This window comes from Dreissena polymorpha, chromosome 4 (genome assembly GCF_020536995.1).
Source record: "Dreissena polymorpha isolate Duluth1 chromosome 4, UMN_Dpol_1.0, whole genome shotgun sequence".
Classification (NCBI taxonomy): domain Eukaryota; kingdom Metazoa; phylum Mollusca; class Bivalvia; order Myida; family Dreissenidae; genus Dreissena; species Dreissena polymorpha.
This window is the reverse complement of record NC_068358.1, coordinates 140,311,860-140,338,496: the sequence shown is the minus strand read 5'-3', so window position 1 is coordinate 140,338,496 and position 26,637 is coordinate 140,311,860. Positions and strand designations below refer to the sequence as shown.

Genomic DNA, 26,637 nt, shown 5'->3' with positions numbered 1-26,637 from the left:
TTGTAAAATGAACAGATCGATAGCAAACAATAAAAATTGCAATTTCGTAACACGTTGCAATAATATCTATATTATTGCCAGATTGAGATAAAAGCTGTTCCTGGCTCTCACAGCATATCATACATCACCCCTCATACAAAATAGTGAACCTAAATCCATGGATAAATCTTAAGTGTTTTTTTAACCAAACATATTAGAAGGAGGGAAAATAAGACTTTTGAGAATATGCCACGAATTGGTATTTGCCAACCTTTGTCTAGACCAATGAAATTGTGCTTATTTATTTATCATTAATTATATATTATGTTTCATCTATGTGCAATAATACAACAACAATTTGTAACCATGACAAATTAACAAAACATGACAGTGTCCATATGGCAAGGATGGTCCCTAAATCCTCTATAGTCTGAATACCGCCCTTATATTACTCACAAGCTGCTTATTGATCAACTTCGACCTTTGACCTCTCAAATAGTGAACTTTACCTATGAGATAGGGGGATGGGCGTTTCACCTTACACATTGTCTTCTGAAAGTTGCATTCTGTAACCAGTTATTCAAAATCAATCAATACATGACAAAATTAGGGTTGAGACAGGAAAATTTGCACAAACAGACAGAGAGACTCACAGACGGACAGACAGAAATACAATGCAACTGCTGCCATATCTCACCTTCTTTGAAGATGAGCAAAATTAGTAATGTAACATAACATGTAGTCTTATGATGGTGGACACGTGTAAATAAGACTTGTGTGATGTGGTGTATCAGAGCATGTCTACATGTGAAAGGAAAGCAACGTCAGACAAAGAGTACATTAGAGTGCCCTTGAGAAATACCTTGACCACCTTATGTGTGGTTGACTTAGAGTGCCCTTGAGAAACAGCTTGACCACCTTATGTGTAGTTGACCTCTGAACAACATGTCAAGTAAATGTGCAATTTTTAAAAATGTCAAACCATATTTTGACTGAACCAGAGTACGTAAAAGGTGTTAAAAGAAGCAAGTCACTGATTGATTACCCATGAGTGGATGTAGGATCAAACAAACAAGAGGGCCATGATGGCCCTGAATCGCTCACCTGACTCATTAAGATCAGATGAAAACTATGACCTCTATTGTCTACACAATGTTTTTCTATGATTTGACCTAGTGACCTAGTTCCTGACTCTAGATGACCCAAATACAATCCCAATCCAGATTTCATCAAGATAAACATTCTGACCACAGTTCATAAATATTGGATGAAAACTGTGACCTCTATTGTCAACACAAGGTTTTTCTATTTATTTGACCTAGATTTTTACCCCAGATGACCCAAATACAATCCCACCCAGATTTCATCAAGAATTCTGACCAAATTTCATAAAGGTTGGATGAAAACTGTGATCTCTAATGTCTACACAAGGTTTTTCTATTATTTGACCTAGTGACCTAGTTTTTGACCCCAGATGACCCAAATAAAATCCCAACCCAGATTTCATCAAGATAAACATTCTGACCAAATTTCATAAAGATTGGATGAAAACTGTGACCTCTATTGTCTACAGAAGGTTGTTCTATTATTTGACCTAGTGACCTTGTTTTTTACCCCAGATGACCCAAATACAATCCCAAACCGGATTTCATCAAGATAAACATTTTGACCAAATTTCATCAAGATTGGATGCAAACTGTGACCTCTACTGTCTACACAAACAAATTGTTGACGGACGGACGCACGGACACATGCAGGCACGCACAACGGACGCCGGACATCACACGATCACATAAGCTCACCGTGTCACTTCATGACAGGTGACCTAAAAATATGTGTCGGAGATAAACATGAACAGTTGTGGTTAAAATCGAATAGAAACAAGGGCTGTTTGTAAAACATGCATGCCCCCCTATATGGGCTATAAGTTGTAGTAGCAGCCATTGTGTGAATACGTTTTTGTAGTAGTAGTAGTGGCAGTAGTAGTAGAAGTGATGGTGGTGGTGGTGGTGGTGGTGGTGGTGGTGGTGGTGGTGGTGGTGGTGGTGGTGGTGGTGGTGGTGGTGGTGGTGGTGGTGGTGGTGGTGGTGGTGGTGGTGGTGGTGGTGGTGGTGGTGGTGGTGGTGGTGGTGGTGATGGTGGTGGTGGTGGTGGTGGTGGTGGTGGTGGTGGTGGTGGTGGTGGTGGCTCATTTACAGGTCAGATTTGGAATCTCTGCTGTAAAATGAGATTTTGAATGAATTAAAGGGAGGCAAATGTGTAATAGAAAGAACATGCATAAACCGTAGTTGTTTCCCTTGTTTGAACCATGCAAAATCCTTACAAGTTTGGAAAGAATTCGATGAAAAATGTGGACTTTATTGCATAAACACCATTTTCTCAACTTAAGGGGAGGTAATTCTGTACTTCATGGACCAATAATGCTCATTTTTTGTAGGGTTCGTGTCCTCATTGATATAAACACACTGTGCAAATTTGGAAAGGATCGGACAAAAAATGTGGAAGATTTTTGAAAGTTTTCACAAAATAGGCAAAAACGAATAAACATGCAAAGTTCAACGAGCTCCTGCGGCCATGTTTTTTGACGAATAAAATTTCTTTGAACAACTTTTCAGGGGAGCCTTCAAAGGTCATCCCTGTGAAATTTTTTGAAAATCTGATGAGCGGTTTCTGACAAGAAGATTTTTTAAGGTTTTTACCATATATGGTCATGGCGGCCATCTTGGTTATGTGATCAAATTTTTTTTAACAATTCTTTTGTCCCATGACCTAGGGATGCTCCACATGAAATTTAGTTGAAATTGGCTCAATGGTTTAGTAGAAGAAGATGTTTACAAATTGTTTACAGACAGACAGACAGACGGACGGCCGGACGCCGGACGGTGAGTGATCACAATAGCTCACCCCGAGCTATCGCTCAGGTGAGCTAAAAACAAGAAACCGTCAGAGACGGGTGATGCTCCCCAAAGGTTTTTTTTTGTCACAATATTGCACTTTATATTCAGATAAAAGGAAACGTCTTGTGGGAACAGTAGTTGGGGGGAGAATTTTTTATAGAAAATTTCAAAGGGCCATAACTCTGTGAAAAATCATCTGACCAGAACCCCCTAATAATTTGCAGATCTCCTCTTGGTAATGAAGCTTCCTATAAAGTTTCATTGAATTCCGGTCATTAGTTGCTGGGAAATAGCCCCGACAAAAATTGTGCACGGACGGATGGACAGACAGACACACACGCGCGGACAGACAAAGCAGCGACTATATGCTCCCCGAAAATAAATTTTGGGGGAGCATAAAAAGTCCAAAATGTTCAGGATCATAGTGGGCACCAGTTACAAATGAATAGTACACAAGTGGGCACCAGTTACAAATGTATAGTACACAGAGGATGAAGAACCAACCACATATCCAGTTCATTCTTTAAACAGGGTCATAAAGTTAACCTGCTTTAAAATTACAGTTCATGCTAGATGTAAGATCAAACATGTAACCAGTCCAATACTTACAGGGTCATAGTAATCACCAGTCTCTGGGTGGAAATACTGACTGAACGTAGCATCAAACACATAACCAGTTCAATACTTACAGGGTCATACAAGTAACCAGTCTCTGGGTGGTAGTACTGACTGAACGTAGCATCAAACACATAACCAGTTCAATACTTACAGGGTCATACAAGTAACCAGTCTCTGGTTGGTAGTACTGAATGAATGTAGTATCAAACACATAACCAGTCCAATACTTACAGGGTCATACAAGTAACCAGTCTCTGGGTGGTAGTAGTGATTGAATGTAGTATCAAACACATAACCAGTCCAATACTTACAGGGTCATAGTAACAACCCGCCTCTGGGTGGTAGTACTGACTGAATGTAGTATCAAGCACATAGGCAGTCCAATAGTTACAGGCTCAATAATAATCAGTATCTGGGAGGAAGTAGTGACTAAATGTTGTGTCAAACACATAACCAGTCCAATACTTACAGGGTCATAGTAGTAACCAGTCTCTGGGTGGTAGTACTGACTAGATGTAGGATCAAACACATAACCAGTCCGTTTCAACATCGCCTCCTGTTCATCCTGCTCTTGTTGTTGAATTACAGACTCAGCAGCTTGCTTGATACTTTCAGCTATTGATAGTGTACATGCATTGGATTCTGCCTACAAAAGTAAAAGATTATATGATTCAAGTCCTGTCTTCTTAAAGATACATGTACATATGAAATTGTAAGCATTTCATTTAAGAGCATATTGATACCCGGGTAACCCATATTTTAAAAGTTTTAAAAGCCCATAAACACTCAAAATCAACTAATATTTCTTACAATATTTTGAAAAATAAGGTGAACACATAAAAAATCAATAGCAATAGCCAAAATTTCAACGCTAGAAGTGGCCTGGTAACAAATTCACCCAGTCCAAAATGATTGTTTTCATTTTTGTGTGTCACAATATATTCTATGTGATTTTCAAGCTACGATATCCGAATTTATGAGCAAACTCGAGATTGACTTTGGGAAGCTTCTTAAGCAAGATGTCGTTCTCATGAATATGTCGTTCTTCCTGAAGCCCGAGTCTCACGTTCGTTTGAAAATGTTCGGATTTCATGGCCGGAAATTAACATGAAATATATTGTTGCACAAAAAACAAGGCTATTGTCAAGCAATATGGTCCCCTACCGGCTCCACCATTGTAAGAAATTCCACCATTTTCAGATTATTTTTTTGGGGTTGCCATAGCAAGCACAATTTTTGACGTAGGAACATAATGAAATGACGTGCATAATGTCCATATTGCCATCTATCCAAGTTGCAAGTTTCATGAAAAAATATTAAAAACTTTTAAAGTTTTCGCAGGATCCAGAAAAGTGTGACGCACAGACAGACTGACTGACAGACAGACAAAGCACACACCATAAGTCCCCTCCGGTGAAACCGGTAGGGGACAATAAAACAAGCATTGTGTATCTTACAACCAACACCTCTTAACCCCTTTCTGAGCTATGTTCAAGGTAAAATTCAAGAATATGTGGGTCATTGGGTATGAAAAGTCTTGCACATCTACACTTCATGGTGATGACATACTTGCAATTTTAATTTATCATTTGAGAAATGTTGAAGCAGTTCATCTCCATAAACTTAAAACATTTTAAGAACACAACAGTCTGCCCAACACACCGAAAATATTGACCTTGACCTTTTACATATTGACCTCTAAATCAATAGACTTGTTCTTTCCTCACTCATATCCAGCATTCCATTTCGTTTGATCAAAGGACAAAGTGTTCCCAAGATGGTGAAGACGCACAACGAATTTCTTTCAAAAAGTGATTATATCAAGATATCTGCTCTTACAAAAGTATCACACAAATGTAACAATTAATTTCTAAAAATGGCATACATCTGCCAAAATACAAAATACAGTTATGGGGTTTCGTGTCCACATCAGATGTTAACAAGAGCACCGCATAACGGGTGCCATGCTCAGCTGCAAAAGCTTGACAGAATATTTTTTTTTAGAGGTCACAATGACCTTGACCTTTGACCTAGTGACCCAACAAGAGATGTATTTGTCAGAAACACAATGCACCCACTTTGAAATAAAATTTATATTTATCATTTGGCAGGTATAGACATCATCTGCCTTAAAAGCTTTATTACTTCCCTTGGATTTTGTCTAATCCAACCGGGGGCGGGTGAGGTCTGTAGACAGTCAAAAATGACCAAGTCAGACATCACTGACAACCAAGGCCTGTGGTTTATCAAAGAGATCATAGCCCGAGTTCATCATGTATGTATGGACATTAGTCCACTGGTATTTAATGAAAACTAGCATTCACAAATTAGAACAGGTAAGAAATGATAATTATATCAAGAGATGTGTTCGTCAGAAACACAATGCCCCCTATTGCGCCGCTTTGAAATAAAATTGCTATTTATCATTTGGCAGGTAAAGAAATCATCTCCCTTTAAAGCTTATTACTTTCCTTGAATTTTGTCCTATCCAACTGGGTGAGGGGGGGGGTCTCACAGTCAATTATGACCATGTCAGACATCACTGACAACCAAGGCCTGTGGTTTAAAAGTCTTGAGATCATAGCCAGAGTTTTTTTTTCTTTTTCATAGTTGATCATGTATCTATGGACATAAATCCACAGGTATGTAATGAACATCAAAGAAATGATAATTATATCATTTAAAAAAAAAATTACAAATCAATCAGTTGAGTTATAAATAATCAAAATAATAAATCTGTACAGTAACTGTGAAAAGAACTTCAATTCTTGGTAAGGAAATATATAATATGAGATTTATAATTATATAATTTACTTCCCTTGAAAATAATTGTCTCTAACAAACCTCTATTTTTAGTAGCAAATAATTAAAAGTCACTATCGTGACTGTGATTGACCACTCGAAATGTGCAGCTTCATGAGATACACATGCATGCCAAATATAAAAAGTGGCTATGTTCAATATTGAATAATTATCTCCCTTTTTACAGCTTATTACTTCCCTTAAATTTGTATTTTTTTCTGTAGACCGTAAAGGATGAAACTGACCTTTTACCACAATGTGTTTGTCAGAAACACAATGCCGCCTACTGAGTCGCTTTGATTTATTTAACAAAAATATATAAGTGGGCAGGTCAGATAACTATGTCCATTTAAAGCTTATTACTTCCCTTGACTTTGTTTTTTCAACCCTAGACCTTGAAGGATGATGTTCACCTTGAAATTTTACCACTTAAAATGTGCAGCTCCATGAGATACACATGCATGCCAAATATCAAGGTGCTATCTTCAATATTTAAAAAGTTATGGCCAATGTTAGGGTTTTAGCACGAGGCCTACGGCGGACGTTGGACGACGAGCTGGCTATGACAATAGCTCGGGTTTTCTCAGAAAACAGCCTCGCTAAAAATAATAGATATTTAAGGAAGCAATATAATGTGTGTACTGTGAAACTTCCCTATACAAAATTAAAGTTCTGAGTGTGCCGAAGAGTATTGCATAAAAAGATAATGCATGTGTCCATACCAGAACAAACAAGGTGGACAGCACACAACATTACTGTATACATTTACTTAAACCTAATGCAATTTTGTGTGTCTAAAGACGTTAAATCGATTTAACATCAATATAAAACTTTCAACATTTCATATAATAATTAAACCTTGTTCTTGAAAAACTGGGCTTACTCACTGCATATGGGTAAAGTGTCGTCCAAGACTGGGCTTACTCACTGCATATGGGTAAAGTGTCATCCAAGACTGGGCTTACTCACTGCATATGGGTAAAGTGTCATCCAAGACTGGGCTTACTCACTGCATATGGGTAAAGTGTCCTCCAAGACTGGGCTTACTCACTGCATATGGGTAAAGTGTCGTCCAAGACTGGGCTTACTCACTGCATATGGGTAAAGTGTCATCCAATACTGGGCTTACTCACTGCATATGGGTAAAGTGTCATCCAATACTGGGCTTACTCACTGCATATGGGTAAAGTGTCGTCCAAGACTGGGCTTACTCACTGCATATGAGTAAAGTGTCGTCCAAGACTGGGCTTACTAACTGCATATGGGTAAAGTGTCGTCCAATACTGGGCTTACTCACTGCATATGGGTAAAGTGTCATCCAAGACTGGGCTTACTCACTGCATATGGGTAAAGTGTCCTCCAAGACTGGGCTTACACGCTGCATATGGGTAAAGTGTCATCCAAGACTGGGCTTACTCACTGCATATGCAAAGCTCCAGATAAGGGTCGTATTTTCGTAATTACGAATTATTTTCAAGTCCGTTACGTATTTATTTTAAAATCTTGTCGTACCGTTAAGAATTACAAAATTGAGTTACGAATATTATTTTTACATCGGTTCGTATCGATTTTTATTGAGTTCTTTTCGCGTATTAAAGATCTTTGAGGTGCTTATATAGAATGGTTATCGGGTTTGTTTAACAAAGCGCATTTGTTTCCAATAAAAGCGGCGTATACAGTCTATCTGTCAAAAAAACAATGGCGGCGCCCAGAGAGCGTCCTAAAAAACTGCAAAGCGTCCAAAAACACGCTTTTAACATATTGTACGCAAAGTGAGCCGAAGTTAAATGTTTAGAAAGACATTATAGAAAAGATCTTATACGATGTTGTATGTTCAGTTGCCGACACAGTCGGAAAAGCTTAACAAAAACGCGACACGACGGGTCCAAACTTAAACACAAAAAAAACATTGAATGAGTGGAAGGGACAAGTCACGTGGCTAATCTTTGAAAAGATTGAAAGGGAGACCTGTTTTAATTGTGAAATATGTAAAAATTCATCTAAGGCATGCAATCTAAGCACAGTTTGTTTTTTTGAGCATATGAAGGTATTTGAAAAATAAAATTGTAAAATACTGCAAAGACACTGTTGAACTCTTATCAATAAAGTTGCTAGTATGTTTACTTTGATTTTTTTTTGCATGAAAATAGCCATTATTATTTATTTTTAGGTCACTTAGAGAAAATAAGAATTATTTTCCAAAACTTAGTAGTAACGTTAAGAATAGAATTTCAGAGTTAAGAATTCTTTTTGAAAATCTGGTAATAATTTAAAAATTTCACAAAACCTTATCTGGAGCTCTGATATAGGTAAAGTGTCGTTCAAGACTGGGCTTACTCACTACATATGGGTAAAGTGTCGTCCAAGACTGGGCTTACTCACTGCATATGGGTAAAGTGTCATCCAATACTGGGCTTACTAACTGCATATGGGTAAAGTGTCGTCCAAGACTGGGCTTACTCACTGCATATGGGTAAAGTGTCGTCCAAGACTGGGCTTACTCACTTCATATGGGTAAAGTGGCCTCCAAGACTGGGCTTACTCACTGCATATGGGTAAAGTGTCATCCAAGACTGGGCTTACTCACTGCATATGGGTAAAGTGTCATTCAAGACTGGGCTTACTCACTGCATATGGGTAAAGTGTCATTCAAGACTGGGCTTACTCACTACATATGGGTAAAGTGGCCTCCAAGACTGGGCTTACTCACTGCATATGGGTAAAGTGTCATCCAATACTGGGCTTACTAACTGCATATGGGTAAAGTGTCATCCAAGACTGGGCTTACTCACTGCATATGGGTAAAGTGTCCTCCAAGACTGGGCTTACTCACTGCATATGGGTAAAGTGTCGTCCAAGACTGGGCTTACTAACTGCATATGGGTAAAGTGTCGTCCAAGACTGGGCTTACTCACTGCATATGGGTAAAGTGTCATCCAATACTGGGCTTACTAACTGCATATGGGTAAAGTGTCATCCAAGACTGGGCTTACTCACTGCATATGGGTAAAGTGTCATCCAATACTGGGCTTACTAACTGCATATGGGTAAAGTGTCGTCCAAGACTGGGCTTACTCACTGCATATGGGTAAAGTGTCGTCCAAGACTGGGCTTACTCACTGCATATGGGTAAAGTGTCGTCCAAGATAAGCATGCGTTATCTGCACAGGCTAATCAGGGACAACACTTTCAGTCAAGACTTAATTTTCCTTTAGAAGGGACCTCTATTATACGAAAAATTCCATAAAAGCAGAAAGTGCCATCCCTGATAAGCAAGTGCAGACTGCACAGGCTAATTTGGGATAACACTTAAGTCACACCCATCAAGCCCATTTCTTCCAGAACAAGGCTCTAGTACATACAAAATACTTCACTGAATTTAGCTACCTGCTGGTCCACTGCCATAGTGTGGTCTGTAGCCTTGGAAGCTGCCTTTAGATTGTCATCGCTCCATTTTGGTAATATAACTATATAAATATTAAATGAAAAATGAGTACTTCACCTAATAATTGTTGACAGAACTGGAGTCAAATAACATTTAAAATAAAATGTATAGGGACAAAGTTAGTCACTTTACTTTAACATTACAATGCATATAACAATACATTCTGCACTTAAATACAAAATGAGGGGGAAAGAAAAATTACTCAAATGACTCTTTGAGTGTTAATTCTTTGTATCCTTGCATTTGTGAATAATGAATTGCAAATTTAGCCTTCTCACAGACATAACTAGAAATGGCGCTGCAGAGGCAGACGTATCCCCACCCCGCAAGTTTGACCCAGGGGCGCACCAGGGTTGGTAATGGGGCCATGCATAGTTGAGATTGACCGTGTTGTCATAAGAGAAGTACAGTATAAATTAGAAGTGAATTGGTGTAGAAATGAAGAAATTATAGTGAAAGGCAATATTGGGTGGGTGTGGCCTATGTGGGCGGGGCGCCCCAGGGTTGGTAGATTGTAGGACATAAGCCCCCCAGGACAAAACCCCCCCAATGAAAAAATGAACATTTGGACAATTGCCCCCCCAGTAGAAATGACGGGTAGGATATAAGCCCCCCAGTGCTTATTTTGCATCTGGATATTTGCCCCCCAATGCTTATTTTAGAAGTGGACATTAGCCCCCCAGTGCTAATATCATATGTTGTTTCCATTAGACTAGTATATCTCTGTATTTGGATTCAGTATTATTTCATATCTCCTAAATATATAATCATAGAAACTTGGATCATTATAATTCGAAATAAAAAAGGTCCAGAAACTCACTTCAATTGCCTAATCTTAGGTTAAACAAACATCTTAAAGAATTTGAATTGTTTTTTAATTAATCAATCAAAAGGATTATCAGCTTGTTAAAGGTGTGACATGTGGCTTTGAAAATATACTTGTTAATGAAAATTAAAGGCTTCTGTATTTAATCAATAAAAATGATTAAAAGGTGGTGATAACTGGACATGATTATCTGCTCAATCGAGTAATGTCATTTAGAATTAGGCACTGGGGGGCAAATGTCCACGTCTAAAATAAGCACTGGGGGGCAAATGTCCAGATGCAAAATAAGCACTGGGGGGCTTATATTCTACCTGTCATTTCTACTGGGGGGCAATTGTCCAAATGTTCATTTTTTCATTGGGGGGGTTTTGTCCTGGGGGGCTTATGTCTGGATCCCGGGTTGGTAATGGGGCCATGCATAGTTGAGATTGACCGTACTGTCATAAGAGAAGTTCAGTATCAAATTAGTAGTGAATCGGTGTAGAAATGAAGAAGTTATAGTAAAAGGCAATTTTGGGTGGATGTGGCCTATGTGGGCGGGGCGCCCCAGTAGAGCTGCAACGATTCGATCTGATGCATCGAAAATCGGTTTTAAATGCGTCGATTCGATTACGATACCAACCCTACCAATTTCGATTCGATTCTTTAACATATAAACGTAGTTACGTAAAATGCGCTGTACTCTGACTATTTGATACGGGAAGGTATAGGTTTTATCGTTACCTGTAATTACGACGCGCGCTATCGGTTACTTATTACTTTAGTCATCCAATCAAGTGCGTTACGGTCTACTTTTGGAAAAGCGTCAAAATGGCTGAACAAGTTGTGGCCGACAAATTGAAATTATCAGATGCGCCTTAGAAGCTCAAATCAAAAGTATGGCAGTGTTTTGGGTTTCGGGCTGGTAGCCCTCCCGATAAAGCTACGTATAAACTGTGCTTCATGGACGTGCCGTACCCTAAGTCCGACTCAACCACTAATCTTATTCAACATGTGTAGTCAACAAAATCTTCTAGTCAGAAGTTTATTGATATTAATATTGAATTCCTAATGTGCTATTCTCTTATATGTGTTTTATTAAAATATTGACATAGTTTGTCAGAAAATTGGCAGTTTCTTGCTAAATATTTCTTACAAATGTTAATTTAACCCACTTTCAACAGTTTTTAAAACACTATTGAATCAACCAAACTATATCTAACAAACACACAAATGCCCAAGATATCTAGTTATGCAACACATTTGAACAGAAATGTTTATTTTGAAGCAGACGAGTGCATAAATGATAAAGCTAGGTTGAAATATGAATCGAATCGAAACAATCGGTATCGGACTGTCTGAAATCGAATCGTGCTGTTGGTGAATCATTGCAGCTCTACGCCCCAGGGCAGGTAATGGGGCCATGAATAGTTGAGATTGACCGCATTGTCATAAGAGAAGTTCAGTATCAATTAGAAGTGAATCGGTGTAGAAATAAAGAAATTATAGTAAAAGGAAAATTTGGGTGGGGTGGCCTATATGGGAGGGGCATACAGGCAAATCAGGGACGACACTTTTTGCTTTTAACCCTTTAAGCGCTGGAACCGAATTTTGAAGGCCTTTGCAAACAGTTTGGATCCAGATGAGACGCCACAGAACGTGGCGTCTCATCTGGATCCAAACTGTTTGCTATTCTGATAGTATTCTTTGAAAAAAATCGAAGAAAATGCTAATTTTAAAACTTCAGCAGACAACATTTTAGCAGATGACAAATTACCCAGCATGCAAAGGGTTAAGGTACTTTTTGTTTAAGGAAGAATCTTCTCAGTGAATATCCAGACAGAGAGTGTTGTCCCTGATTAACCTGAGCGGACTCTTCTCAGTGAATATCCAGTTTAGGCAGAGAGTGTTGTCCCTGATTAACCTGAGCGGACTGTACAGGCTAATCTATCACAATACTTTATCCATATGCATTGAATTCCATTTTTCCAGTGCAAGACTCTAACATATTGACAACATGCATACCTGAACTTAAGTTGAGAAGGTGTTCAGTGTCCACCTGTACACCCTCGCTCACCATGTGTCGGTGCTTAGAATTATGAATATTACTGCTTAGCTGCTCCACCTGAATATGGGAAAACTGAGTACAAACTACTCAAATTCAAGTTTGGGTCAATGGAGCATATACATGTATCAAAAATATGTTCAATGAAAAAGGTAGAAATTTCACCTCTCACATGATGATCTTAAAAATTTATCGTCTTCTGTTATAACGTCACTCAGTGTTTGCTGGACAAAATAAAAGCAATAGAGTGGTATAAAAGTTTCTGATCAGTGAGTTTGATTGACAGCTGGCGAGTGATCAATTTACCATACAGGTATAGCATTTGATAAGCAGACTAAATGAGACCATTCACCAAGATATCAACTACTAACACAGTGACATGACATTATAATCTGCATACATATCATGATATCACCAAAAAAAACTTAAATCTATTTACATGATGTACTTTAAAACATCATTAAATTGTCATTGTCAAAAAAATGCTTAAATTTATCCATAAATTATACATGAAACCTACCTTGAACAGCCGTTGTATACAGTTCATTTTTCTATATTACAGAATTTGAACCTCACTGTGGGAAACAGGTCTTAATGCATGATAATAAAGTTTTGCCCTAGATGCGCCTTTGTCCACACGCTTATCAGGGACAACACTTTGCACTATTATAGAATGTTTTGTCTAAAGTAAGTCTCTTCTTATAAGCCTGTGCAGATCTGGGATGACAATTACAGCACAATTAAATGAAACCTGGATTTCCCAGAGCAAGGCCCATTTATCATGTTAAAGCTAAATCTCACATACCATTTTTCGCATCACCTCATTATAATCATCCGACTTTTTCAGCAGCCTGAGTGTTGCTTCCAGTTTCTTCTTTGTGATGCTCAGTTCTGTCCTGCACTCCTGCAGACTGTGAACAAGCTCACTTTTTGAAAGCAGATGGAAGTCAGAACTACCATCACTTTCACATTCGCTGCTTTCTATGTCTGATTCATTCACATCTCCAATCACAGTTTTTTCTATATGATATTCCATTTTGTTATCTCTTTCCATAGTTATAGCTGTGTTTTGTTGAAGTGTATGTGTTTTTTCTCTTTCACCACTTGTAGATGTGTGGACTTGCAAGTTTTTATGGCTATCACATTTATCCTCACATCCAGCCATTTTGATTTTTTGTTCTGCCTTCAGTTTTTTACCTACAGTTTCTTCTAGTGATACTGACTCTTTTCTAGTGTCACCTGAAACACCTTGCTCATAATTTGTACAAGACTGTTCATCAGTCGATGGATTAACTTCAAATGTGCTCTTTAACTTCACATTCAAATCAGCAATATCAGTATTAAAATTTTCTTTCTTTTCAGAGTGAGAATCTTCACTAAATCCTACCTCCACTGCATAGCTTGTAACTGTTGTTATGGAAGATCCTTCAGCTGTTGATTTGATCATGCACAAAAGTTCCTCATCACTTTTCCTTGCCATTTTTACACCTGAAAGAAAAGATTATAGCATGGCCTCCTTTTATTCTTTTAGTACAAAGTATTATACATTGTTTGATACCAAGGGTTTGGAAATCGGTTGATAATTGATGGGGTAGTGAGCTTCGGAAATTGGCTGGTCAGCCAGGATAAGCTGTTCAAGGGTCTTAGTCACATACCTTGTTATATATATATATATATATATATATATATATATATATATATATATATATATATATATATATATAAATATATATATATGTATATACATAAAAGTAAAAAATGTATTGTTTTTTTACTTACTTTGTTTTGTTATTGTGTACAACAAATGGACAAAATTTGAGGGATTTTGAAGGGGATTGGCATCTGGGTGGAGGGGGTAACATCTAATGCACAGTACTTGGGGTTTGGCATTTACTTAATACAAGGCCCTCAAATATTAATTAAGCTACTTTTTATATTGGTAATATTTGGAGCGTACAAAGGGGGAAAGACCAAAACAATGGTGGAAAGTTTTTCTTCTTTGTCTATATTGTTGTGCAAGTATTTTGTGCGCATCATTCAAGCCCGATATCAGACATTTAATATAAACGGATTGCAATAATATTTACATACCTGTATGGATCATTCATTGCTCGATAATGTCCTGTTAGAATTATGTAATGACACTTTGAATTTTGCACGCCTGAGCAATTTAAATCCAACCACTATTCAAATTTTCAATATCTCTCGATTTGCTGGCTGTGTAGATATTTATCCATAAAAAAGCTACAATGTAAACCGTGTGGTTTAAATGTGAAGAATAAACGGCGAAAAACACAGTTTACGTTCGTCTGTTGTGAGCGCAGAGCGTTATATAGTAAACCGATGTTATTATACTTTTCTGGATTAATTGAGCATTGTTGTTTTTTCTAAAGTGACAATTAAAAATTTGCTAGTTCTGAAATAAATAACATCTTATATTTGTATACGGTACATAAATAATAATTCCGAATTCACTTGCTGATGCATTACTGAGATGACATTAATAGACAAATTACGCGTACACGTTACATCATAATGCCTTCTTCTGATTGGTTGACATTTTTTCAAAGCATTGTGTGAGGTTTGTAATTGTGTTGCTATTAAAGCAGACGTTTAACTCAAGAATTATTGCCTTTCTAGCTTCAATTCGACGATATTTGAGGTAAACATGGACTTCTGAACTAAAACTGAATGAGTTGATAATGTTATTTTGCAATTTTACGCAAATTAATGAAAATTAACACTTTCTGGTTTCCACCATGTAATTGGTCCTTGGCCGATAAGACGTTCCAAAGAATTTAGCCCATATAAAAAGTATATCTAAATTCTTTGCACGTCTTATAAATAAGAACAAGAGCACCGCCTTGCGGGTGCAGACCACTTATCTATTGTTCTTTTTAAAGGTGAAGGGAACTATCTCAATACTTCAATAAAAAAAGATGGATGGGTGGGGTGGAGAGGGGTGTATAGTGTGGGGGTGTGGTCATTTATTACATTATCTTCCAAAAATAAAAATGCAAAAACGAAATCAAATTTTTTTTATTTTTTTTTGGGGGGGGGGAGGGGGGGCGGGGATTCTTGGGTGGGATAGTTGGACAGTCTTTCAAAAATAAAATAATAAAAATAAATATTTTTGTTTTAACCATGTTTCCAAAAAAATGGGGGGGGGGGGGTTGGGGGGGGGGGGGTATAGTGTGAGGGTGTGGGATGATTTGGGTGGAGTCTATTGTAGTATGTCATGTAAGAGTTGTTTTGTCAAAGTATCAATTAAATCTGATCATAAATAACGAAGTCATGGCAATTTTTGCCAAATTTAATAATTTGACCTTCAGAGTCAAGGTCATTCAAAGGTCAAGGTAAAATTCAACTTGCCAGGTACAGTACCCTCATGATAGTATGAAAGTATTTGAAGTTTGAAAGCAATAGCCTTGATACTTTAGAAGTAAAGTGGATGTAAACACAAAATTTTACCATATATTTAAAGTTACTAAGTCAATAAAGGGCCATAATTCCATCAAAATGACAACCAGATTTATGCAACTTGTTCCGTACAGTCCCCTTATGATAGTTTGTGAGTGTTCCAAGTCTGAAAGCAATAGCTATGATACTTTAGGAGTAAAGCGGCCCAAAACACAAACTTAACAAAATTTTCAATTTTCTAAGGATAAAGGGGCCATAATTCTGTCAAAATGCCAGTCAGAGATACATAACTTTTTCTGCCAGATCCCCTTATGATAGAAAGTAAGTGTCGCCAGTATGAAAGCAATAGCTTTGATACTAAAGGAATAAAGTGGACCTAAACACAAAACTTAACAAAAAATTTAATTTTCTGAGTATAAAAAGGGCACATAATTCTCTCAAAATGCACGCCAGAGTTATCTAACTTTGCCTGCCCAGTCCCCTCATGATAGTAAGTAACTGTACCAAGATAGAATGCAATAGCTTTGATGCTTTATGAGAAAATTGGACCTATACACAAAACTTAACCAAATTTTCAATTTTCTAAGTATAAAAAGGGCACATAATTCTGTCAAAATGCACGTCAGAGTTATCTTACTTTGCCTGCCCAGTCCCCTCATGATAGCAAGTAAGTGTACCAAGTTTGAATGCAATAGCTTTGATACTTTATGAGAAAAGTGGACCTAAACACAAAACTTAACCGGACGCAGACATCGATGCTGACGCCAAGGTGATGAAAATAGCTCATTTTTTTTCCAAAAAATAGATGAGCTAATAAAACTGACATGTGCAACAAAGGTGTTATTCCCACCGCTATTTACAATATGAATAATTTCTGTGATGAAGTCCCTACCCATATTTAACACAAAAAAAAGAGCCGAAACTGTAGCGTAGGGGACAAAACTTCCAAGAGAGGCAAGTCTTTAATGTGTCACTCATTTTCAATATAAAATCGAAAAAGAAAGTCTCAATTGCATGAATTGCAGACAGATAAATATGAACATTTTATTACATTGAATATGAATGACTTTCAGTTTGTTTTCAATCAGCAGTTATTTCTTTCCGTCGGGTTGCTTTCCGTCAAGACAGTAATGGTTATAACAATTTGGCAATAATGTTTTTTTCGCATCGATGTTGTTGTTGTGTTTTGTTGTTGTTGTTTGGTTGAATTTAATTCTTTCTTGGATGAAGGATTTTAATCGATTATAGGTTAGAAACCAGTAAAAAAAACTTAAGAAATCTCATCCCCTCAACCCTAGAACAGAGATGTTGTAATATCATTGCCAACAAAACGTGATCGATGCAAATATTCGTTTTATCAGGGACGTAGATAACCTTGTCTACGTCTCTGGTGTTTTTATTAAGGTTATTATTTTAGTTACCTTCTATTTCAATTAATATTTGTGTGGATCCCATATTAAACTTACACCGAGTTAGTTACAATCAATAAATCCTTCTTGATAAGAAAGAACTTGTTATGGCAATCGTTTCTGTTATCTTATATGTGTGGTAACCGCTGCGAAAAATTTGCCCCTCATTTCCAATATAAAGCCATTGTCGTTCATAACATATACGACTCTTACGAGTGTTCCAGTTTCGACAAGTGAGTATTTCAACGCTTTTGACGTCCTTCTGCGCTCGAGGCTGCTTTATTTATTGACCCTGAGCGTTTCCTAGAACACTTGCCTAATTAAATTACCACACTCACGAAAGTTGGTACGAATTTTGAATTATAGCTTCAATTTCCATTTCTTTTGATGTAACCAAGGATTTTCCTTTTTATTATCCCCGCCGAAAAAAAAATCGGATGAGATATAGTAATTGGTCCTGTCCGTCTGTGCGTCCGTCCGTCCGTCTAAGTGTCCGTCCGAAACTTTGTGTAGAGCATAACTCCAAATCTATTCAACGAATTTACTTTAAACTTAGAATATAAACAGATGGCAACTAGGAGAAGTGCAGTGATCAAGAACCATAACTCTATCTACCTTAGTTTTTTAATTATATCCCCCTTTATATAATTTCAATGTAATTTTTTGTCCGGAGCATTACTCTAAATCTACTGAAGGGATTTACTTGAAACTTAAAATATTAACAGATGGCAAGTATGAGAAGTGCAGTGACTAAGAACTATAACTCTATCTACCTTTGTTTTTGAATTATCTCACTTTATTTAATTTCATAGTAATTTTTTGTCCGGAGCATGACTCCAAATCTACAGTAAGGATTTACTTGAAACTTGAAATATAAACAGATGGCAAGTAGGAGAAGTGCAGTGACTTAGAACCATAACTCTATCTACCTTAGTTTTTGAATGATCTCCCTTTATTTAATTTCATAGTATATTTTTGTCCGGAGCATAACTCTAAATCTACTGAAGGGATTTACTTGAAACTTCAAATATTAACAGATGGTAAGTAGGAGAAGTGAAGTGATTAAGAACCATAACTCTATCTACCTTAGTTTTTGAATTATCTCGGTTTATTTAATTTCAAAGTAAATTTTTGTCCGGAGCATAACTCTAAATCTACCGAAGGGATTTACTTGAAACTAGAAATATATACAGATAGCAACTAGGACAGTGCAGTGAACATGAATCATAACTCTTTCTGCCATAGTTTTTTATTTATCTTCCTTTATTATTATTTTTTATTTTATTTTTATTTTTTACTTTTATTTTTATTTTATTTATTTATAACATTAAATTATATTTTATTTAATTTCATAGTTAATATTTTAGCTTTTCAATTTTTAATATCTCCCTTTATCTAATTTTACAATAATATTTTAATTTGAACACTGAAGTATTCACTGTAAAATTAATAGATGAGTTTAAGGAATAATACAGTGATCAAGAACAGTAACTGTTTATAGTCTTCTTTTTTAATCACCTCCCTTTCTTTCATTTCCATATTTTTTATTCTCTACAGCATAACTCCAACACTATATAACTAATTGATCATTGAAATATAAATAGATGACACAGGTGCCATGTTTTACAAATATTATTCTGCTCTCTAAAACAAATGTTGTCATACAAGCAAACACATTTCGGAGGGGATTTGTCACCACTGTGACAAGCTCTTGTTATGGTCTTGTATTGTGTGTGTGGATGGGGGGGCACCTGTATGGTAAGAAAAGATCCGTTAAAAATATCATCATCTTGATCTTAATTGTGTCTTACACTTTTAAAAAGTATATATTAATAAATTTGCCCTCGGTGCACTTCGCATGCGAGCGATTAAAAGTTGTATTAGCGAACTCTAAATGAATGAACTGTACACTAAAAACCGCTTTGATATTGTATTGGTGTAAAAATCCTCATCAAAAAGCGCGAATTGTGCATGCGCTAGATCGGGTTTCACTGATGCCATTTATCCAAACAAATACCGGTATTGTTGGGTATTGAATTTATTGTTGTTATTATATCAAATATATGTGAAAAGAAGTAATAAAATAAACGCTGTTTCAATATTGAATACCTTATATAGTAAACTTAAATTAACTTGCCTGAACACCCTATTATTTATTTAACAGTATTTATTTATCGTATTACTTGTTACTAGTTATTATGCACCTAAAGGTAAAATCATTTCTGAATGTTCATATTATGTTAGATTTATGTTAAATTAAGAATGTTGCGTGCATTAAATGTGAATGTAAGTTACTTGTGTGTTAAAAATATTTTACATTTACACAATATTTTAAAAGAAAAATAATGCTTGTAATCTACAAAGCGGCTAACGGTTAATACACCGATACGCAGTACACTTCATAACAAACGAAATGGCGTCCTACCGTAAGCAGAACCCAGCCGATATCGAGATAAAAATGTCCCATCATATCATGATGGAACTTAATTTCTTCACAAAATGCATAAAATAACAACGAACCGATGTGTTTTCTTTGATTTATTAAGATTACAAAAATATTTGAAGACAAAGGCTTAAAGGGGCCTTTTTACAGATTTTGGCATATTTTGAAGTTTGCCATTAAATGCTTTATATTGATAAATGTAAACATTGGATCTTAAAAGCTCCAGTAAAAAATCAAGAATAAAATTAAAAAAAGGAAAAAAAAGTAGCCGGTACCAGGGCTCGAACCAGTGACCCCCGGAGTCCTGGAATTAGTCTGAAATAAAAACGCAATAGCCCTCTCGGCTATTCCGCCGGGTATACACCATGTAAGTATTTTATACCTTATATAAGCAATCTTCGTAGTTTCGTAAATTCAAACGACAACAACAGAACTCTCCAAATAATTCAATCGTTTCGCGTTGCAACGCTTTATAATTTTTAGGTTTTAAAATCGTCAAAAGATACATATAATGGCTATATTGGACTATGGTAAATGTTCAGTAATGGTGTTTTCTCACAAATATCATAACTAAAACGAAAATTTGCGAATCTGAAACAACTTTTTTCAATTTTGTCAATTAACCAAACCGTGAAAAGATCCTTTTTATACACCGATACGCGGTATCCCCAGTATACGTGTACAGAGAAAAACAAACATGTGTTTATGCATCAAATCTGTTTGATAAACATTTAACGACAGGTAAAGTCGGGAAATAAAGTAAAGCAGACACCATGTGGTTTCCACTGCAGTAAATGGTGCTGTTCAACAAGTTTTTTTTTCATTTTGTATTCAAATCCATTGCATTTAAATAAATTAACTATATAATCCATAACAATTTTAAAATTCACAAACATCGATGTATCAGGTACATTAAAATGGTGTTTGTGTTAAAATTGTGTGACCATTTGCAAAGTGGAACCTTTTTCTAGCAATTTCTATTACAGTCACCGATTGGATTGCCGAACACTGTTTGAGCTATTTCTGTTACATTTATCTATTGAATTGTCAAATACGTTTCCGGTCATGCCTTAAAACACTCGAATATAACGTTGCTAATCGAACGTTTAGCCATATACACATATATATGACTATCAAATACTTTCCTGACCTGACCATCGTCGGAACCTAGGTTAGCTCGAATCGTCTGCGGTTCTTGATATGATGTAGTGGTAACGGAATGTATACTGAGGGGTTAACACAAACAATTATAAAAGTCTTAAGACATGTTTCTTATTATCGTATGTTCTTCTGACCCGTAAGGACCGCCGTAAGCGGTACAGTAGGTGCCTACACTGCACAGTCATGAAGTGCACATTTATAATATCTGCTTTTCAACGGCATATTGATTCACGTGCACAGCGGTTATGTGGCTTATAATAAATGCAGATAAAGCCAGTGGGTGTAATTGGAATTTCATTTTTACTCAAGGTACATTTGTATTAACGTTTAAACAACGATTTAGAGGTAATATCGATGAACACTATTGTATAACATAATGTACGTTTTATTCACTTGTATTCATGCACGCATGGTTTTAAAAGTGATGTATACGAATTGATTAATGTTCTAGTTGTTGCACACAATTCTGATTGTATGGCGTCTGATTTTGACCGGATTCTTCTGGCGTGTTAGTGCGTTAAAAGGACGCATATTATCATATATATTTTATATTCATAATTAAGATGATTTTCGTGTTGCAGCCATTCAAAGTTGATGTAAAAAAAACGCCAAAACGCGCGCAAATATACTAAAATATAATGTCGTTATATCGCGATGGCGCCTTCTGACGAGCTGGCATCAAGACGAACGGACAACACATAATCTAAGGTTTCAATCGTCAAGCTGGGGTGGTGCGGTGGTCGAGTGGTAACACTCTGGTCTACCATTCCAGAGGTCCCCGGTTCGATTCCCGGCCGGGGCACTGGAAATATCAGAAAGTGTTTCCCACCCATCTAGAGATGTACTGGTATGAAACCCAGATAATTATCGCATGTATCGGTGCTATACACTGAGCACGTAAAAGAACCAAGGGATCTATTCGCGAAGAGCTAGGGTATCGCACTCGGATTCCTTGTATCCCAATACTGTCTCTTCTGCTTGCTGTCTTGTCAGCAAAAACCAAAGGACCCCATTGGAAATAAGTGCTTGCAATTTCATGGGTTATCATTGACTGCAAGGTCAAAAGAAATACATGCAAGCTTATTTGTCGGATTTATTTTAGCGCTCTGCTACTTGAGTACAAATATGCGATATCGAAATGTCCCTTTTTGTTAAATAGTCAATGTATTTAGTCCCCAACCGGTGTAAACGGAGAGGACATTACATTATCTACGGACCGTCCGTATGTCCTTCTGTCAGTCGAAATCTGGATCCTGTGATACTCAAATAAATACATAAGCGAGTTTGATGAAATTTGGTAATGATGCTTATGTGGAATATGTACCTTATTTCTGCTTAATGTTTGTCGGACAAAATAAGTGGTTGCAGACTCTATGCGGAACATGCACGTTAGTTCAATGTTTGTATGTCGGGAAAATATTGTAGCTGTTACAGAAATGAGTACAAATCTAAATACAGTAAACAGTTAGATTCAGATGTTCATGAACAGTTCTTTTTGTCGTTTAAGTATCAACACACGTACTTGTATGGAAATACCAGCTGGTGTATAATTGACATTTGATAAAAAAATGACCATTTTGTTTTAAAACGTTAGGTGTGAAATCCAAATGGTTCAACACTTTTTCTCATTCATGACGCATGGTACATTTTTGCATTTTTAAATATAGGTATTGCATGATTACGAAATGGAAAACAGTCGATTTATCGATTATGACAACCATTCTAATTCACCGTCATGTGCTACCTATCGATTTTAGACCCAGCACCTGTTATTATAACACAGTAAAGCTTTGAAAAACCATAACGTTATGTATTTTGTGCAGACGCCCACAAATATTATACGCATGGGCACACATAATTACAGCATAATTATGACTTGAACGAATTTAAATAAACGCAGCACATGATATTTGTTTTTGGTATTTTGCCAGTTGCTAAGGGTGGAATTCAATATAAATAATCATTAAAAAGAACGTTTAGGCTCTGTATTATGTTTCAGATATCGAGTATAATCTGAACGTGCGTTAAGAGTGAGAACTGCTACGAATAAACTGCAGGAGACAGTTGGAACATTTTGAGGAGTTTGATCTTCCAACAATTACCGAAGACACTCGAGTAGTTACGACAGTTATGGCGGCGGGCAATGGTGACGTATCCAGCGCATTTAAGCGGATGAGCGTATGTAAACAGATACTGTAGTGAATGTTGTTTATGGCACATCAAGGTGGTTATATTCGAACGTTGGCATCAATTTTATAAAAACGAAAAATAATTTATTACGTTATACTGTGTCTAATGTCAAATGGTTGGCACGCCATGTCCTTGACATAAATTCTAGTACGTCGAATAAATCAAAGATCTATATTTCAGATCATCTACATATTCTGCTTAAATGCGATGGCATGGCGACGAGATGCGTATGTTTTCGGGCGAACATTAATGTACATATACAGTTAACCATGCCTCGTAGCGGACATAATTACGAGGTTACCGAATGATCATTTCAGTTAGATACCAAACATATTGGCGCCAACTTCAACGAATGGGTAAAGCCAGTAGCAAACTTCGACGGATGCGAAGCTTGGGTTGAGAGTTTAAAGAAATCCGAGCTGATAGGTACGTGAATCATACATGGAGTAAGTAAGCAAACATTAATGCCATGACAGAAGGTACATATATTGAAGTTTACATGCGAGTTACTCATGTTTTAGTTTGATTATACACATGTTAGTTCGTAAATGCATAAAATATAAAGTTACGAACTTCATATGAAATACATGTTTTATTACATGTAGGATACACAGTGTTTGGCCTGGAACATAGGGACAATGTGACATTTCTGCGTAATTTTAATACAAAAATACATATAAAAAATTTACATTGTGCATCCTTATCAGCATGCCTAAAACAGGATTGATATAACTCCTGCTTTAAAATAATAATTGTAGATCTAGAGAAAAAACAAGTGTTTGTGAAACACTATGTCCCAATATGTTTGACCTTTGACCTTGAAGGATGATCTTGACCTTTCACCACTCAAAATGTGCAGCTCTATGAGATACACATGCATGCCAAATATCAATTTTCTATCTTTAATATTGCAAAAGTTATGGGAAATGTTAAAGTTGGCGCAAACAAACAAACAAAGAAACAAATCAACAGACAGGGCAAGAACAATTTGTTCCCTACTATAGTGGTGGGGGACATGCACATATATTCGCGCTATGCCACCTGTATTATAATTCGCATAATCAGTGTTATGTTACAGTTTATATGTATATTTCAAGTGTAAAACGCGTTTAAGTATCCATATCAACGTATCATGATCGACTTCCAAAAAAATATAATTACAACCCAGGTTTGACTACATAGTGATTATAAATATGTAATCAATATAATGAAGACATATGTGTAATGCAGACACAAAGTATAAAAATGCTACCGGAATAAAATGGTAGTAAAAGTGAACAACGAGTGTTATGCTTTCAGGTGACATAGATTTCGGGTCAAAGCCGTGGGCACGCTCTCGAGAGGCCGTTGATTACGTCATGAAGGAGCTCCAGAACGTGATGCGCGCGGAAGCCGCCAAGTACGAGCGTCTGAGGATCGAGTCTTACATCCGGCAAGGAAGCTCTCGGGACGCACTCAAGGTCATTTGGCCGAACGAGTACGATTCCGTCATTCAGTTTCAAATAGAAGGCTTGAAGCTAGTGTCAAAGCCGGTGACGAAATCCTCTGTTGAAATCCCCGGGTTTTGTTTCTTCGAGATCGACGACAAATGGGAACACTTAGAGAAAACCTTTCCGAAGCTCTGCCAAAAAAACGTGTTCGTAAAGACGGATGGGAAGTTGTATCTTAGCTCGAAGAACCTTCACGAGAAGGTACTTACATCAATCGTGGATGCGGCGAGCGTAATTGTTGAAAAAAAGCTGCAAGACAACAAAGAGGTTAAGTTTAGTATCACTAGGAAAAAGAATCCGCCAGCTATAAACATCACTATTCATCTCAATGAAGAGGCTCATAACCAGTTTATGGTGGCAAGTAAGCTTAGAAAAGCGGAAGACGGAACAGGCGAGATTGACCTGGATATAGTTCCTGCTATGAAATTGCGGGAGGACACAACAACGACGTACCAAGGTACCCGCCTCGGTTGCCCAATCCACGCGGTCTGCAAATGGGTGGAGGGAGACATGAACCAAATGCTAGAATTCGTCTCTGAGACAGAGAAACCCCTGGTGTGGCATATCAACTCATCTGGCTACGAGAAACACACGCTAGATGTTATCAGGACCACTGCAAAAGGGCAGTTCATTCTGACGGCCTTGCGGATTGTGAAGACCTACTTCGTCAGAGCTAAGACGCTAGCAAAGGATAAAAAACAGTCGCCACCACAACTCGTAACCGTGCTGAAATCGTACCACTTGAAACAGATCGCGCTGTACGAAGTCATGTTCACATGTCACTTGCGTCCAACCGTTGCCCTTAACAACACGTACGACGCTCTGCTGTACTTCGTTAGTCTTCTGGAAGCGGCCCTGGACGCTAAGCACTTGCCCCATTTCTATTACTCCAACCCGCTGGTTACCCAGATGTACAACGGCTATGAGCCGCCTGTTGGCCCCAAGTATGACCTGTTCCGGAAGATCTCGGATGACGCTCTAATTCAGGCAACGAAAGTCCTTCAGAAAGAGCTGGTCACCGCTCTACGCCTCGATCGCACGGAAAACAAAAACATGACCAAGTTGGTCAACGAGTTTAAGGATGAAATCATGTCCGGGGAATATTTTTGAACTTTGAAGCACGTTTTCAGAGCAAATGATGATTTATTGAAACGTGTCGACTGTTCCCATTTCAAATGTTAGCGGACTTTATTTTAAGCATTGTTATAATACATTCTTGTTATAATACATTCATAACATGGTTGCCTTAATAAATACGTGTTCATTAAAAATATATCTGTTCATTAACAGATTAGGCTCATGCATGTAATAAACTAATGATTTCTCAAGACTATGCATGTTGTTAATCTAAAAAAATCATATCCTTTAACTTGAGTCATTGTATAGCGGTACGTGTCATGTCTATCAAAAGGCTACTTCTCCATCTATAACACTTGACTATTATTAATATGAAACAATTACGTTATTTCACAAGTATAGACATCGATTTGAATACTCAAACAGCGAAGATCAAAGATGTAGTGCTGTGTTCGCTTGTTCTGCGTACCTGTTTAGCACGGACATAATTGTCTGGATTTATTGAAATGTAATCGCATTGACGATTATTCATTAGAAGGTCTATTATCAATACTAAACAAAACCAAGTGATATTACAAGATAAGGAAACCGGTTATGCCACACGGAATTTCTCCTGTCTCCATATGAGGTCGATACACCAATCGTGATACATCGGCTATCCCCGGACTCCTGCAGATTTAAGCAATAAATCGTCTGCTGATCCAGTGTGGTCGATACACGACTCCTTAACTACCAAAGCCATTAGACAATTTACAAAGACACATGGTGTTTAAAGATATAAATGTAGCAGTATGTTTTTGCAGGAAATGTTTCAACGAAATTCGAATGTCGTTGGT

General features: G+C 37.1%; 2 protein-coding genes across 6 annotated transcripts in view; one reads left to right on the top strand and one right to left on the bottom strand.

The window, feature by feature from the left end:
• LOC127876936 (angiogenic factor with G patch and FHA domains 1-like) overlaps positions 1-17,245 on the bottom strand; it is a 31,618-nt gene extending 14,373 nt beyond the window's left edge. For 3 of the 4 annotated variants that reach the window (XM_052422450.1, XM_052422447.1, XM_052422448.1), the window contains exons 1-5: positions 17,083-17,245; positions 13,417-14,099; positions 12,572-12,671; positions 9,684-9,763; positions 3,964-4,140 (exon numbers count right to left, since the gene is read on the bottom strand). In XM_052422450.1, the coding sequence (XP_052278410.1) occupies positions 3,964-4,140; positions 9,684-9,763; positions 12,572-12,671; positions 13,417-14,091 (1,032 nt within the window). In that variant the 5' untranslated portion in view covers positions 14,092-14,099; positions 17,083-17,245. The remainder of the gene's footprint in view (positions 1-3,963; positions 4,141-9,683; positions 9,764-12,571; positions 12,672-13,416; positions 14,100-17,082) is intronic. The other variant, XM_052422449.1, reaches the window with a different exon arrangement.
• A 305-nt stretch (positions 17,246-17,550) lies between these two features.
• On the top strand, positions 17,551-26,052 carry LOC127876939 (uncharacterized). Of its 2 annotated transcripts, none has more exons than XM_052422457.1 (4): positions 17,551-17,673; positions 23,044-23,222; positions 23,552-23,660; positions 24,534-26,052. In XM_052422457.1, the coding sequence occupies exons 2-4, from the start codon at positions 23,175-23,177 to the stop codon at positions 25,832-25,834; spliced, it is 1,458 nt and encodes a 485-aa protein (XP_052278417.1). In that variant the 5' UTR covers positions 17,551-17,673; positions 23,044-23,174; the 3' UTR covers positions 25,835-26,052. The 2 variants fall into 2 exon arrangements, with proteins under 2 accessions (XP_052278417.1, XP_052278416.1); XM_052422456.1 differs by lacking the exon at positions 17,551-17,673 and adding an exon at positions 21,222-21,353.
• The last annotated feature ends 585 nt before the right edge of the window (positions 26,053-26,637 follow it).

Coding starts and splice junctions, on each gene's coding strand:
- LOC127876939 (XM_052422457.1), top strand. CDS start 23,175: ATGGCGGCGGGCAATGGTGACGTATCCAGCGCATTTAAGCGGATGAGC. Junction 23,223..23,551: donor GCGCATTTAAGCGGATGAGC/GTATGTAAACAG, acceptor TGATCATTTCAG/TTAGATACCAAACATATTGG. Junction 23,661..24,533: donor AAAGAAATCCGAGCTGATAG/GTACGTGAATCA, acceptor TTATGCTTTCAG/GTGACATAGATTTCGGGTCA.